This window comes from Pagrus major, chromosome 21 (assembly GCF_040436345.1).
Source record: "Pagrus major chromosome 21, Pma_NU_1.0".
NCBI lineage: Eukaryota > Metazoa > Chordata > Actinopteri > Spariformes > Sparidae > Pagrus > Pagrus major.
Window position 1 is genome coordinate 30,398,899 of NC_133235.1, and position 15,000 is coordinate 30,413,898.

The window sequence follows — 15,000 nt, forward strand, 5'->3', positions numbered from 1 at the left end:
GGCCCGCCCAGCGTGTCCAGGATCACCTGGAAGTCATGGACAGCAGCGCGGCAGGCAAACAGCTCCTTCCCCTGCATGAAGGCATCGAGCTGCGGCAGCACCTGCAGGCGACGCTCCTGGGCTGCCTGCTCCGTCAGCACCGGCTCCCTGAAGGTGAAGTGGCAGCGGCCGTGACTCAGCGATGACACGTACGTGATGAGCGTGGTGATGTCAAGGTTCACACGCCGACACTCCTCCACCTGCACCTGAGCTGGAAATGCCAGGCTGGCCACCACAGTGCCACGGTCTACCCGGGTCAGCTCAGCCTCCTCCTCCTCCTCCTCCTCCTCCTCCACCTCCTCCTCCTCCTCCTCCTCCTCTTCTTCTTCTTCTTCCTCAGCAGGCTCCTCCTCCTCCTCCACCTCCTCCTCCACCTCCTCCTCGTCTCCTCCCTCCATCACCACGGCATTGACGGCGACGATGTCCCCGCGGACAGAGATTCCCATGTCCCTGAGGCGGTCGGCCATAGGGCAGGAGACGCCGTTGTAGAAGGCGAAGACAATGTGGGGGTGGCGGTACTGGACGGGCTGCTGGCGGCTTGCCTGCAGGAAGTCCTCTGCCTGCCTGATGATGCTTTTGTCCCCGTATTGGCCCCGCCCCTGCCATATGTTGTGCAGAGCTTCCGCCTTACGGCCCACTGCCTTCACCCAGGTGTGTCCCCCGTTCGCCACCACGTCCACCACCAGAGTCTGCCTGCTGCCGGCAGCGTCCTGGTAGGTGAAGACGTGCAGCAGAGCGACCACGCCCTCCAGACTCTGGGCCGACTCCACGATGGCTGTCAGGTGAGTCAGGTTGGTGCTGTGCAGGTGAGACTCTTTGACCTGCAACTCTCCTGCCTCCACCCGCCGCAAGAAACGAAGCTCCGCCCGCAGTTTACCGCACAGCTTCTGGTGCCCTTCAGCCCCCGGACAGAGCTGCTCCGCACGCTGCAGCAACACCTGAGCAGAGCTGATCCTCTGCTGCAACGTCACCTGGAGAGACATGGTGCTGCATCACACCTGAGGACAAACAGACAGACAGGTAGAGGGAGGTAGAGAGAGGAGAGAGAAAGACAGGTAGAGAAGGACAGGTAGACAGACACACAGGACAGGTAGACAGACAGACAGACAGACAGACAGACAGGTAGAGGGAGGTAGAGAGAGGAGAGACAGACAGGTTAGATGTAGTTGTCATGATGAGTGTATATAACACACACACACACACACACACACACACACACACACACACACACTCAATCCAAATGTTTTCATTAAATCTGAACATTAATATCAGTTCGTTAGCTCTGATTAGCTTTGATGCTAACTCAGTTTTCACAGTGGACTCTGACGTCAGCCAGCTAGCTGCAGCCGGTTAGCTTAAACAGTCTGAAGTTTATCAGATCGTATTTCCGGTCTTTTAAAAACAGATTAAACCTTAAAACGACCTGAATACAAATGTGACGTTGACTTACGGAAGCAATGACGTGTGGACTTTTCAATACGTAGGTTCGTGTTCAGATATCAGCGAACTAATGCTAACGATAATGCTAACTGACTTACTCCTCTACTGGCAGGAAGAACAACGCGGCTCTTCTTCTTCTTCTTCTTCTGCTGCTGCTGCTGCTGCTGCTGTTTCTTCTTCTTCTTCTGCTGCTGCTGCTTCTTCTTCTTCTTCTTCTTCTTCTTCTTCTTCTTCTTCTTCTTCTTCTTCTTCTTCTTCTTCTTCTTCTTCTTCTTCTGCTGCTGCTGCTGCTGCTGCTGCTGCTGCTGCTGCTGCTGCTTCTTCTTCTTCTTCTTCTTCTTCTTCTTCTTCTTCTTCTTCTTCTTCTTCTTCTTCTTCTTCTTCTTCTTCTACTTCATACTGCCATCTTCTGCATACTGCCATCTTCTGGAGTCAGTGAACGCTATCATTACAATTTCCATCTTATTATATTAGTTATTTATCTGTATTTACACGTTTCTAACAGCCAAACTCACATTTCTTGTTAGTATGCAGCTGTTTTATCTTGTGTGATTAACGTGAATAAAAGCTGTCTGAACTTTACTAACATGTTTCCACACTGAAATATATTATAATAATATTGTAATAATTACCCTTCACATGTTGCAGCTGCAGTTAGAGGTCGGCTGCGTCTCCATACTGTGAAGGGTCCTTCCTTATTAACTGAAGGACAGTTAATAACTGGAACGACCGTCTTTGAACAGAGGAGGAGGCCTCAGACTTCACTTATCTGCACATACAATGCTGTCCCCAGACAGTTTAACAACCATTCACACCTGGGCTCACCTGGCCTTAGGTGGTGATGGTTGGGTCAACGACCCACAAGTGGCCCAAACCACTCTGAAACTCAGAGCTCACACGTGTCCTTATGCACTCTGTACGGACACTCTCGCACTCTGTACGGACACTCTCGCACTCTGTACGGACACTCTCGCACTCTGTAAGGACACTCCCGCACTCTGTAAGGACACTCTCGCACTCTGTAAGGACACTCTCGCACTCTGTACGGACACTCCCGCACTCTGTACGGACACTCCCGCACTCTGTACGGACACTCCCGCACTCTGTACGGACACTCCCGCACTCTGTACGGACACTCTCGCACTCTGTACGGACACTCCCGCACTCTGTACGGACACTCTCACAGAGTTAAAAGCCTGCAGCTCCTCCAGTTAGTTAGAAGTGAAGAAGCCTCTTGGATGAGACATGAAACAAGTCCAGTTGACTACGATACAGCACTTAGAATTACCATGACCCGGATGACTGACATCCTGTCTGTCTGTCTGTCTGTCTGATCTCCTGTCTAGCAGCTGTTTTTTCATGGTGTTACCCAGAATGCTTCTCTGCTGATGACTGGCCCTGTAGACTGAACGGTTTACTGCAGAACACCTACAACATTTATTATTGATTATAGATGATGAGCAGAACAAACGGAGACAATAATGAAACAGTACAGGAGATAATAAATACTTTTTATTGATCAGTTGAACAGAAGTTGATTGACAGCATGCTGAGCGGAGCTAAGGCACATAAAGCTGTGAGGTCATTGGTCAGGTGGGTTCAGACGAGTTACCTGCTTCCTTTGACACAAGTTATAAAAACACAACTGAGCAGGTGAGACGCCACGTCACACAGATTAAAAAAAATATATCATTCAGTCCAATCAGGAGGCAGCTCACCTGAACAGAACAATAAACACTGCTGACAGTTAACCTGACAGGTCACCTGGGGTCAGGAGGTCACAGCAGGAGGATGCCAAGTCAGGGGTCACAACCTTTTATCAGCTTTTGGCCTGTTTCTTCTTCTGAACGAGCTCCGCCAACATCTTGTAACGAATCATACACTCCTCCTGGAAGAAACAACACAGATCAATCAGTTAACCGATCGCGTAATAATCACAGACACAGTGTATGTATGTTGGAGGGCTCAGTGTGACCAGGTGTGTCCTCCACTTCTCTGGAATATTTATATTAATCCTAGTTTCCAAATAAAAGGACACATCTGAAACAAATGTTACAAATAAATATTTTCTCCTTCCAGTCGTGAAATCACTTCTACACCTCTATGTGTTTGTACTGTCAGTGTGTCTGGTGTTGAACCATCAGATGAATCAGCTCCTCTCAGCTCATGTGTATCTGTTCTGGTTCACTCTCAGAGCGTCAGAGACCAGCTGGTGAACAGTGGAGACTGATTTCCCTCAGGAGCTGCTGGAGACCAGAGACAAAGTCTACAGAGACACAAGACTGGACTGAGATTAGACTGCAGACTGCAGGACTGTTGTCATGGTGATGTCAGGGAACACCAACCACAAAGTGATCAGGTGTAATCGTCGCCGACACCAGGTGTAACCGTCGCTGAGACCAGGTGTGAGCATCACTGAGACCAGATGTATTCATCGCTGAAGTTGGAGATCTGCAGCAGGAGCCTCACTAAGACTCAGCAGAAGTGACATCTGGGTTGTTTACACATCTGGTGACGGAGCTTCGCAGACTTTAATGATCTCTGGTGTTGGTTGACTTTGTAACCAGGATGCCGGTCTCGTTACGCACTCCTCTCCACGATGCAACTTATTTAATGCTCAGAGGAAGTCAAACATGTTTGGAAACTTGATGATGAACGAATGATGATCACAAAGAGCCTCTTAGTTCCACTGTAATGTTACCACTGCGTCACCTCGTCTTGGTGCAATGGTGTGTCTTTGGATTTAATCTGATGGATTGTTAATCTGTCTCTGTTTTATGTGCTCGTGCTGCTGCTGGAGACTCGGTCAGGATGTTTACTGGTTTAATAGTAAATTAATCAATCAATCAACCAGACTACAATCTGTCTAAGTGTCTGGTCTTCATCCTCACCTTGGTCTTCCAAGGGACTACTTTGGCGATGCGGTCCCAGCGTTCTGCGGTTCCTCGGGGGAACTGTTGCAGAGCAAGTTCCAGTAGTTTCTGTTGGTTCTGAGTCCAGACGGCAGGGTCCGCCTTCTCCCTATTGTCCTGAGGGTCCGGCTCCTCTTCCCCCACCGCCATTGGGTCGAAATCTTTCTGCCGACGACCTCTGACCTTCAACTCGCCCACTTCTGCTGCAGACTTCCTGTTTCTCCTCCTGACTGCCACTGCTGCCTCTTCCTCCTCCTCCTGCTCCTCTTCACAGGCTCCTCCCCCTCTCTGACTCACCACACTGTCAGCAACAGGAAGTGACCTCACAGGGGGAAGAGGTGCCTTAAGCTCCGACAGCTTCACCAGACCTGAAACACAGACAACAACATGGTCAGCACAACCTGATGGTGACAACAGAACCTGACAGTAGAACTTGACATTAACAGCAGAACCTGACAGTGACAGTAGAACCCGACAGTGACAGCAGAACCTGACAACAGAAGCTAACAGTGACAGTAGAACCTGACAGAAGAACCTGACAGTGACAGTAGAACCTGACAGAAGAACCTGACAGTGACAGTAGAACCTGATAGTGACCATAGAACTTGACAGCACAACATGAGTAGAATTTACCTGGCGTGTGGCTCACATTGTCTTTCATCTGTTTGACTTTAGCCGTCACCTGTAGATGAGAACAGATTTAGTTTGTGATCACTGAAGGAATCAGTCAGTAACATGTTTCAGATGGTGGTTCCACCACCTGCAGTTACTCTTATATTAGACATATAAGCAGCTCAAAGTGAGCGACCGGAGTCGAACACTGGTTCTGCCCGTCTGTATAATGAACCTGAACTGATCCCCAGTATGATCCAAGCCAGTTTAAACAGGCTTACGTCAGTCACTGATCGCCCCAGTTCATGAGCAATCTTCTCCCAGCGACCAGGAGACCCTCCAGGGAATTTAACCATCAACCTGCTGAGGAGGCTGAGCTCATCCTCCGTCCAATCTGTAGCCTGAGGACATAAACACAGAGAGAGTGATATCATCCAGGTGTCTGTCACACCTGTGATTCACTTCAGTCCGGTCTGCAGCCTGAGGACATTTAGGATCTGAAGGTTCTCTATCAGATGTTGTGTCTTCAATTTCAAACATAAATAACTGATCAATCACATCACACCTTCTTCTTTGGAGCTCTGCGGTCCTGCAGCCAGTCATCCATCTGGTCTTCAATCTCCTCAATGGATGTCGTCTGGTCGTAACTCTGGCAGGTCAAGTTCCCTGAAGATGGTTCATAAACAGGAAACTCCACCTTCGGCTTTTTGACCTTCAGCCTCTTCTCCCCTGAACAGACAGCGGACAGGAAGTTAAACTCACAGGAGGGTTAGGGTTAGAACTCTGTCAGGTGATGGAGCTCAGACAGGAAGTTAAAGTAAACACTAAGTTTACAGTCGGATTATTCATTCGCAGAAATAATAACCAGCGGTTGATTAACAGTCTTTACTTGGGGTAACTTCCTGTTCAGCCTCAGCTTCTTCTCTCTGCTGCTGCTTCATCTGCTGGTAGTCCTCATAGTACTGCTTCACCTCCTGAAACACACAGATACCAGGACTGAGACCAGGACTGAGACCAGGACCCAGACCAGGACCCAGACCAGGATCCAGACCAGGATCCAGACCAGAAACCAGGGCTGTACTGCTTCATCTACTACCTGGACAGTCTGTGGCAGGTTTTTGATGGACAGGTAAAGCCAGATGCTCAGCTTCAGAGGGAGGATGTCCTGCCAGTGAGGTCGGTCCTGAACTCTAAAACAACAAACAACCAGTGACAAACACAAACAAACCAAGAAAACAGGAAGTACAGAGATGATGTCATAGTGATACCTGTCAGTCCGGTCCTGGCCGATACACCTGAGATCCTCTGCAGGTCTGGAGCTCAGCTTCTTCTTCTTCTCTTTCTTTTTCTTACTCAGCAGCTCATCCTGGAAACATGAAGGATTCATCATCAGATCACATGATTGGCTGGCTGAGTGTCTGTTGAGTTGTGGTTGGCTGTCTGTGTATCTGCTGTGCTGTGATTGGCTGTCTCACCAACTGTTTCTCTAGGTATATGGACCAGATGACAGCATAGTGTCCCACAGTGAGAATGAGGAAGAGGAGGAAAGCCAGCTCTGCATTACTCATCTTCCTCACTCGTCTGTAGTAGAAGACCGGCTGCCGCCAATCAGGAAGCCCGTTCACCAGGATGTCATCGTACCTGCAGAACCACAGAAATGTTATTTCTATAGCATTCCATCTATAGAGTCCTCAGAGGAACTACTAGTGAGGACTAGTTACAGATGTCTGAGGACTAGTTACTCTTGTTTGACAACTAGTTATAGTGGTCTGAGGACTGGTTAGAGGTCTGAGGACTAGTTAATGATGTCTGAGGATTAATTAATTAATTGTCTTGAGGGTTGACAGGGGTTACAGAGCTGTTCTCTAGTTGTAGAGGTGTCGACTAGTTGTAGAGGTGTGTGCTGAGTAGTTGTAGAGGTGTTGACTAGCTGTACAGGTGTGCTGAGTAGTTGTAGCGGTGTTGACTAGTTGTAGAGGTGTGTGCCGACTAGTTGTAGAGGCATTGAATAGCTGTAGAGGTGTTGACTAGTTGTAGAGGTGTGTGCCGACTAGTTGTAGAGGCATTGAATAGCTGTAGAGGTGTTGACTAGTTGTTGAGGTGTGTGCTGACTAGTTGTAGAGGTGTGGACTAGTTGTAGAGCTGTGTGCTGACAAGTTGTAGAGGTGTTGACTAGTTGTAGAGGTGTGTGCTGACTAGTTGTAGAGGTGTGGACTAGTTGTAGAGGCGTGTGCTGACTAATTTTAGAGGTGTGTGGACAAGTTGTAGTAGAGGTGTGTGCTGACTAGTTGTAGAGGTGTTGACTAGTTGTAGAGGTGCTGACTAGTTCTAAAGCTGTGTGCTGACAAGTTGTATAGGTGTTGACTAGTTGTAGAGGCATGTGCTGACTAATTGTAGAGGTGTTGACTAGTTGTAGAGGTGTTGACTAGTTGTAGAGCTGTGTGCTGACTAGTTGTATAGGTGTTGACTAGTTGTAGAGGCATGTGCTGACTAATTGTAGAGGTGTTGACTAGTTGTATAGGTGTTGACTAGTTGTAGAGGCATGTGCTGACTAATTGTAGAGGTGTGTGGACTAGTTGTAGAGGTGTGTGCTGACTAGTTGTAGAGCTGTGTGCTGACAAGTTGTATAGGTGTTGACTAGTTGTAGAGGCATGTGCTGACTAATTGTAGAGGTGTTGACTAGTTGTAGAGGTGTTGACTAGTTGTAGAGCTGTGTGCTGACTAGTTGTATAGGTGTTGACTAGTTGTAGAGGCATGTGCTGACTAATTGTAGAGGTGTTGACTAGTTGTAGAGGTGTTGACTAGTTGTAGAGGTTTGTGCTGACTAGTTGTAGAGGTCTTGACTAGTTGTAGAGGTGTGTGGACTAGTTGTAGAGCTGTGTGCTGACAAGTTGTAGAAGTGTTGACTAGCTGTAGAGGTGTGTGCCGACTAGTTGTAGAGGCATTGAATAGCTGTAGAGATGTTGACTAGTTTTAGAGGTGTGTGGAGTAGTTGTTGAGGTGTGTGGACAAGTTGTAGAGGTGTTGACTAGTTGTAGAGGTATGTGGACTAGTTGTAGAGGTGTGTGCTGACTAGTTGTAGATGTGTGTGCTGACAAGTTGTAGAGGTGTTGACTAGCTGTAGAGGTGTGTGCTGACTAGTTGTAGAGGTGTGTGGACTAGTTGTAGAGCTGTGTGCTGACAAGTTGTAGAGGTATGTGGACTAGGTGTAGAGGTGTGTGCTGACTAGTTGTAGAGGTGTTGACTAGTTGTAGAGGTGTGTGCTGACTAGTTGTAGAGGTGTGTGCCGACTAGTTGTAGAAGCATTGAATAGCTGTAGAGGTATTGACTAGTTGTGTGTGGACTAGTTGTAGAGGTGTGTTGACTAGTTGTAGAGGTGTGTTGACTAGTCGTAGAAGTGTGTTGACTAGTCGTAGAAGTGTGTTGACTAGTCGTAGAGGTGTGTGCTGACAAGTTGTAGAGGTGTTGACTAGTTGTAGAGGTGTGTGGACTAGTTGTAGAGGTGTGTTGACTAGTCGTAGAAGTGTGTTGACTAGTCGTAGAAGTGTGTTGACTAGTCGTAGAGGTGTGTGCTGACAATTTGTAGAGGTGTTGACTAGTTGTAGAGGTGTGTGCTGACTAGTTGTAGAGGTGTGTGCTGACTAGTTGTAGAGGTGTTGACTAGTTGTAGAGGTGTGTGGACTAGTTGTAGAGGTGTGTGCTGACTAGTTGTAGAGGTGTGTGCTGACTAGTTGTAGAGGTGTTGACTAGTTGTAGAGGTGTGTGGACTAGTTGTAGAGGTGTGTGGACTAGTTGTAGAGGTGTTGACTAGTTGTAGAGGTGTGTGGACTAGTTGTAGAGGTGTGTGCTGACTAGTTGTAGAGGTGTTGACTAGTTGTAGAGGTGTGTGCTGACTAGTTGTAGAGGTGTGTGGACTAGTTGTAGAGGTGTGTGGACTAGTTGTAGAGCTGTGTGCTGACTAGTTGTAGAGGTGTTGACTAGTTGTAGAGGTGTGTGCTGACTAGTTGTAGAGGTGTTGACTAGTTGTAGAGGTGTGTGCTGACTAGTTGTAGAGGTGTTGACTAGTTGTAGAGGTGTGTGGACTAGTAGAGGTGTGTGCTGACTAGTTGTAGAGGTGTTGACTAGTTGTAGAGGTGTGTGGACTAGTTGTAGAGGTGTGTGGACTAGTTGTAGAGGTGTGTGGACTAGCTGTCCTCTGATTGGTTGAGAGTTGCTGTATGTGGACTCACTTGCGTCGTCTCTCTTCGTCCTTCAGGACTTCATAAATGGCGACCAGCTGAAAATGAAAAAACAAACTATTTGAGTGAATTAAACATTTAATTTGATGCATGTTATGGTTATTAAGAGCAAACATCAGTTGTTGCCCAGTAATCTTCTGTACAGTAACAGGTTGGGCGGGGCTACAGAGGGGTGGTGTAAACCTTTGATGATCTAATCAATAGAAGAAACACTTCTATGAAACAATTCTATGGGTGAAATAAAGTAATGGATTGATTCTTCAAAGTACATTTTTGTTAAAAGCTTCGTCTTCTTCTGTTATATTTCCAGTAGAGTAGACACTTCGCAGTAGGTGGAGCGTCTTTGCACATGTCTTGATTCAGCGTCCACGTAAACAGTAGAGCGATTTCAGTTGGACTGAAGAGATGTTGTCCATGTAGCCACAGCTACTGATGGTGCTCTCCATTACTGTAACTCTGTAGATGGTGTATGGAGTTTATTGACAATAGTTATGTTCGTGTTTAACTCAGTGCTGATTAACTGATCACTGCCAGATAAACCTCTGTGTGTTGATGATGTCACTTATCGCCAGAATACAAATTAACCAGTCAGCTTTCTACCAGGACGTGACGGTCGTTGTTAGATTCAGTCTGTTACTCTCACTGCCACAAGGGGGAGACACTGCAGGTTTAACACTGGTCAACTACAGAGTGTGTGCGTGTGTGCATGTGTGTGTGCGTGCGTGCGTGCGTGCGTGCGTGCGTGTGCATGTGTGTCTCACTTGTCTGAACTGAGTTTCAGCGTTTTCATCTTTGTTCTTGTCAGGATGCAGAGAGAGAGACAGCCGACGATATGCCTTCTTTATCTCTGCTGCTGGGGCATCCTGAGACAGACAGACAGACAGGTAGGTCAGAGACAGACAGACAGACCTGAACCTGGACACAGTCTCCTTGTATGCTGTCACAGCCTCATGATACTAACAGCAGCAGCAGATTGATCCTAACAGATCAAATGTGTCAGTACTAAAAGTTTTGATTATTGTTTTAAAGTAACTTTAATTAAAAAATGTGAGTAAATGTACTCAGTTACGTTACACCACTGTCATCATGTAATTACAAACTGCTGGTTGCTGCTGTCACCTCACAGATCACCTGCCAGTGTTTCAGTCAGACACACCTGAGTGAACTCTAACAGCTCTCTTAATCCGGGGTTAATAGCTCTCTTAGCCCGGGGGTTAACAGCACTCTTAGCCCGGGGTTAACAGCACTCTTAGCCCGGGGTTAACAGCTCTCTTAAGCTGGGGCTAACAGCTCTCTTAGCCCGGGGTTAATAGCTCTCTTAGCCAAGGGTTAACAGCTCTCTTAGCCCGGGGCTAACAGCACTCTTAGCCCGGGGGTTAACAGCACTCTTAGCCCGGGGGTTAACAGCACTCTTAGCCCGGGGGCTAACAGCTCTCTTAGCCCGGGGTTAATAGCTCTCTTAAGCTGGGGCTAACAGCTCTCTTAGCCCGGGGCTAACAGCTCTCTTAAGCTGGGGCTAACAGCTCTCTTAATCCGGGGTTAACAGCACTCTTAGCCCGGGGCTAACAGCTCTCTTAGCCCGGGGCTAACAGCTCTCTTAGCCCGGGGCTAACAGCTCTCTTAAGCTGGGGCTAACAGCTCTCTTAGCCCGGGGCTAACAGCACTCTTAAGCTGGGGCTAACAGCTCTCTTAGCCCGGGGCTAACAGCTCTCTTAGCCCGGGGCTAACAGCTCTCTTAGCCCGGGGCTAACAGCTCTCTTAGCCCGGGGCTAACAGCTCCTCTTAGCCCGGGGCTAACAGCTCTCTTAGCCCGGGGGTTAACAGGTCTCTTAGCCCGGGGCTTACAGCTCTCTTAGCCCGGGGGCTAACAGCACTCTTAGCCCGGGGCTTAACAGCACTCTTAGCCCGGGGCTAACAGCTCTCTTAGCCCGGGGGTTAACAGCTCTCTTAGCCCGGGGGCTAACAGCTCTCTTAGCCCGGGGGTTAACAGCTCTCTTAGCCCGGGGGCTAACAGCACTCTTAGCCCGGGGGTTAACAGCTCTCTTAGCCCGGGGTTAACAGCTCTCTTAGCCCGGGGGCTAACAGCACTCTTAGCCCGGGGGTTAACAGCTCTCTTAGCCCGGGGTTAACAGCTCTCTTTGACCATGCTAACAGCTCTCTTAGCCCGGGGCTAACAGCTCTCTTAGCCCGGGGGTTAACAGCTCTCTTAGCCCGGGGTTAACAGCACTCTTAGCCCGGGGCTAACAGCTCTCTTAGCCCGGGGGTTAACAGCTCTCTTTGACCATGCTAACAGCTCTCTTAGCCCGGGGCTAACAGCTCTCTTAGCCCGGGGGTTAACAGCTCTCTTAAGCTGGGGCTAACAGCTCTCTTAGCCCGGGGTTAACAGCACTCTTAGCCCGGGGGTTAACAGCTCTCTTAAGCTGGGGCTAACAGCTCTCTTAGCCCGGGGGTTAACAGCTCTCTTAAGCTGGGGCTAACAGCTCTCTTAGCCCGGGGCTAACAGCACTCTTAGCCCGGGGGTTAACAGCTCTCTTAGCCCGGGGGCTAACAGCTCTCTTAGCCCGGGGCTAACAGCTCTCTTAGCCCGGGGGTTAACAGCTCTCTTAGCCCGGGGGCTAACAGCACTCTTAGCCCGGGGGTTAACAGCTCTCTTAGCCCTGGGGCTAACAGCACTCTTAGCCCGGGGGCTAACAGCACTCTTAGCCCGGGGGCTAACAGCACTCTTAGCCCGGGGGCTAACAGCTCTCTTAGCCCGGGGGCTAACAGCTCTCTTAGCCCGGGGCTAACAGCACTCTTAGCCCGGGGGCTAACAGCACTCTTAGCCCGGGGGCTAACAGCTCTCTTAGCCCGGGGGCTAACAGCTCTCTTAGCCCGGGGGCTAACAGCTCTCTTAGCCCGGGGCTAACAGCACTCTTAGCCCGGGGGCTAACAGCTCTCTTAGCCCGGGGCTAACAGCTCTCTTAGCCCGGGGGCTAACAGCACTCTTAGCCCGGGGGCTAACAGCACTCTTAGCCCGGGGGCTAACAGCACTCTTAGCCCGGGGCTAACAGCTCTCTTAGCCCGGGGCTAACAGCTCTCTTAGCCCGGGGGCTAACAGCTCTCTTAGCCCGGGGGCTAACAGCTCTCTTAGCCCGGGGGTTAACAGCTCTCTTAGCCCGGGGGCTAACAGCACTCTTAGCCCGGGGGCTAACAGCACTCTTAGCCCGGGGGCTAACAGCACTCTTAGCCCGGGGGCTAACAGCTCTCTTAGCCCGGGGGTTAACAGCTCTCTTAGCCCGGGGCTAACAGCACTCTTAGCCCGGGGGCTAACAGCACTCTTAGCCCGGGGGCTAACAGCTCTCTTAGCCCGGGGGCTAACAGCTCTCTTAGCCCGGGGGCTAACAGCTCTCTTAGCCCGGGGCTAACAGCACTCTTAGCCCGGGGGCTAACAGCTCTCTTAGCCCGGGGCTAACAGCTCTCTTAGCCCGGGGGCTAACAGCTCTCTTAGCCCGGGGGCTAACAGCTCTCTTAGCCCGGGGCTAACAGCTCTCTTAGCCCGGGGGCTAACAGCTCTCTTAGCCCGGGGGCTAACAGCTCTCTTAGCCCGGGGGCTAACAGCTCTCTTAGCCCGGGGGTTAACAGCTCTCTTTGACCATGCTAACAGCTCTCTTAGCCCGGGGCTAACAGCTCTCTTAGCCCGGGGGTTAACAGCTCTCTTAAGCTGGGGCTAACAGCTCTCTTAGCCCGGGGTTAACAGCTCTCTTAGCCCGGGGCTAACAGCACTCTTAGCCCGGGGGTTAACAGCTCTCTTAGCCCGGGGGCTAACAGCACTCTTAGCCCGGGGGTTAACAGCTCTCTTAGCCCGGGGGCTAACAGCACTCTTAGCCCAGGGGCTAACAGCACTCTTAGCCCGGGGCTAACAGCACTCTTAGCCCGGGGCTAACAGCTCTCTTAGCCCGGGGGCTAACAGCTCTCTTAGCCCGGGGGCTAACAGCTCTCTTAGCCCGGGGGTTAACAGCACTCTTTGACCATGCTAACAGCTCTCTGCGGTGTGAAAGGCACTACTTACATATATCACCTACAGTTTAACATAATTTACCACAAACTACATCCTGTTACATTACACTGAACCAGCTGAACACTTAGCCTGAGCTAGCTGTTAGCCCGAACTGGCTAGTCTCAGTCACACATCTGGAACTGAACCAATATCACCAGCCAGCTGGAGCTAACTGGGATCACTTCTCTGCTTGAAATGCTAACTAGCTTAGCCCCGATGTGTGTGCGTGGCGCTCAGCTGTTATTAGCATTAGCAATCAGCTCGCGGCTGCTCGGTTACCATGGAGACATTAGCAGTTAGCACGGACCTGGTCTAGGGACAGGAACTGGTAGAAGGTCTGTGGGATCTCCTCCACCAGGTCCAGCAGCTCCAGATCCGCGTCCCATGCGCTCAGAGGGGGCGAAGAGACAAGTAGGGTCAGGCAGACCAACAAGGACCCACACGGACCCGCACAGACCCCCATCACCGAGACACGGTCACTACAAGTCCGAGAAAACACCGTTACAGAGCAGCCAGTGCTACAGCCAGCTCAGCGACGACCGACCCGGAAATACTACCAGTCACATCCGGGCTGTCAAAATAAAAGTCTTCTATGTGAGTATTCCAGCGGTGACTGCAGCGACACCTGGAGGATTGTCATAAAACTACAGACTGTGGAAGAAAACGACCAGAGAGAAAAGACTTGAAGCCGTCCTAACAACTGAATGTACATAATATTTCATTTATTATAAAATAATAATGAAAAAATAGTTTTAAAAATATATAAAAAATGACAAACATCAGAGAACATCGCTCAGACATCCGCTGAATTAAATACTGAATTGAAATCATGAGTCAGATTTACAATGAAGATTTGTTGATTTTACTTTAAAAATATTTCAGAAATCTTTATTAAGATTCTTAATGAAAAGATTAATGTTTAACAGTCAGAAAATGACTCAGAATAAAACCTTCAACAGCAGCAGCCTGAGGACAGACACAGTGTCCAGACTGCTAACACAGTGCTAACACTGAGCTAACTCTGAGCTAACACAGTGCTAACACTGAGCTAACTCTGAGCTAAAACTGAGCTAACGCTGCGCTAACAGTAACACCACAGGAAACCCTGTGTTTCTGCTTTAAATGGACTGAACCTGTCAGCTGAGGTTTCAAGACGTTTCCACTTTTCAGCCAACATCAACCAAAAGTCCTTCAAGTGAATCTGGACATCTGCTGTTTCTATGACAACTAGACCACTGAGTAAGACCATGTGGTCTGATCAAAAGCTCCAGCTGCTGGATGGACTGTGAGCTGAAGACTGTCTCTGTCTGTTTGTGCTCAGTTTACAGATGAAACCCTGCAGTACCAGCTGACATCACAGGGGGCAGTGAGGCTCATAGTTCAAGCAAGACAACCGACAGGACACGACGACGTCATTTGAACAATGGCAGACATAAAGTACTGGAGAGGACATTTGTCATCTGTTTGTCTCATTGGTAAAATCAGTGGAGACAATTGTCCGTCCACATGTTGCAACGTGTTTGATGACCTCACAGACCACCACCATCTACGACCCTGCCTCCTAACAGGTACATTATCACAACTGCCTTGCCGGCCGCCATGTTTGTTGTTGTCAGAAACTCTTGACTCGAGGCTGCCCCCTACTGGACGGACGTAAGGATGGACGAATGAGGGCAGTTTCACCTGTTGTCTTCAGGTAGAAACTGGACAGAAGTGAAATCAA

The 15,000-nt window shown here is 49.4% G+C and overlaps 2 protein-coding genes across 3 annotated transcripts in view; both read right to left on the bottom strand.

The window, feature by feature from the left end:
* Positions 1–1,666, bottom strand: part of c21h7orf25 (chromosome 21 C7orf25 homolog) — a 2,079-nt gene extending 413 nt beyond the window's left edge. The window contains exons 1-2 of one of the 2 annotated variants that reach the window (XM_073491333.1): positions 1,578–1,666; positions 1–1,037 (exon numbers count right to left, since the gene is read on the bottom strand). The exon at positions 1–1,037 is cut by the window's left edge and continues 413 nt beyond it. In XM_073491333.1, the coding sequence (XP_073347434.1) occupies positions 1–1,022 (1,022 nt within the window). In that variant the 5' untranslated portion in view covers positions 1,023–1,037; positions 1,578–1,666. Of the gene's footprint in view, positions 1,038–1,489 lie in introns of both variants that reach the window. The other variant, XM_073491332.1, reaches the window with a different exon arrangement.
* A 1,307-nt stretch (positions 1,667–2,973) lies between these two features.
* Positions 2,974–13,820, bottom strand: dnajc1 (DnaJ (Hsp40) homolog, subfamily C, member 1). The gene is made up of 12 exons (XM_073491331.1): positions 13,585–13,820; positions 10,003–10,104; positions 9,233–9,279; positions 6,479–6,644; positions 6,272–6,369; positions 6,100–6,193; positions 5,893–5,977; positions 5,569–5,732; positions 5,285–5,404; positions 5,025–5,073; positions 4,371–4,759; positions 2,974–3,367 (listed from the first exon to the last, which is right to left on the bottom strand). Exons 1-12 carry the CDS (start codon positions 13,738–13,740, stop codon positions 3,299–3,301), a joined length of 1,539 nt encoding a protein of 512 aa, XP_073347432.1. The 5' UTR covers positions 13,741–13,820; the 3' UTR covers positions 2,974–3,298.
* Between the last annotated feature and the right edge of the window lie 1,180 nt (positions 13,821–15,000).

Coding starts and splice junctions, on each gene's coding strand:
- dnajc1 (XM_073491331.1), bottom strand. CDS start 13,740: ATGGGGGTCTGTGCGGGTCCGTGTGGGTCCTTGTTGGTCTGCCTGACC. Junction 10,105..13,584: donor AGTTCCTGTCCCTAGACCAG/GTCCGTGCTAAC, acceptor TGTCTGTCTCAG/GATGCCCCAGCAGCAGAGAT. Junction 3,368..4,370: donor TAGTCCCTTGGAAGACCAAG/GTGAGGATGAAG, acceptor TGTTTCTTCCAG/GAGGAGTGTATGATTCGTTA.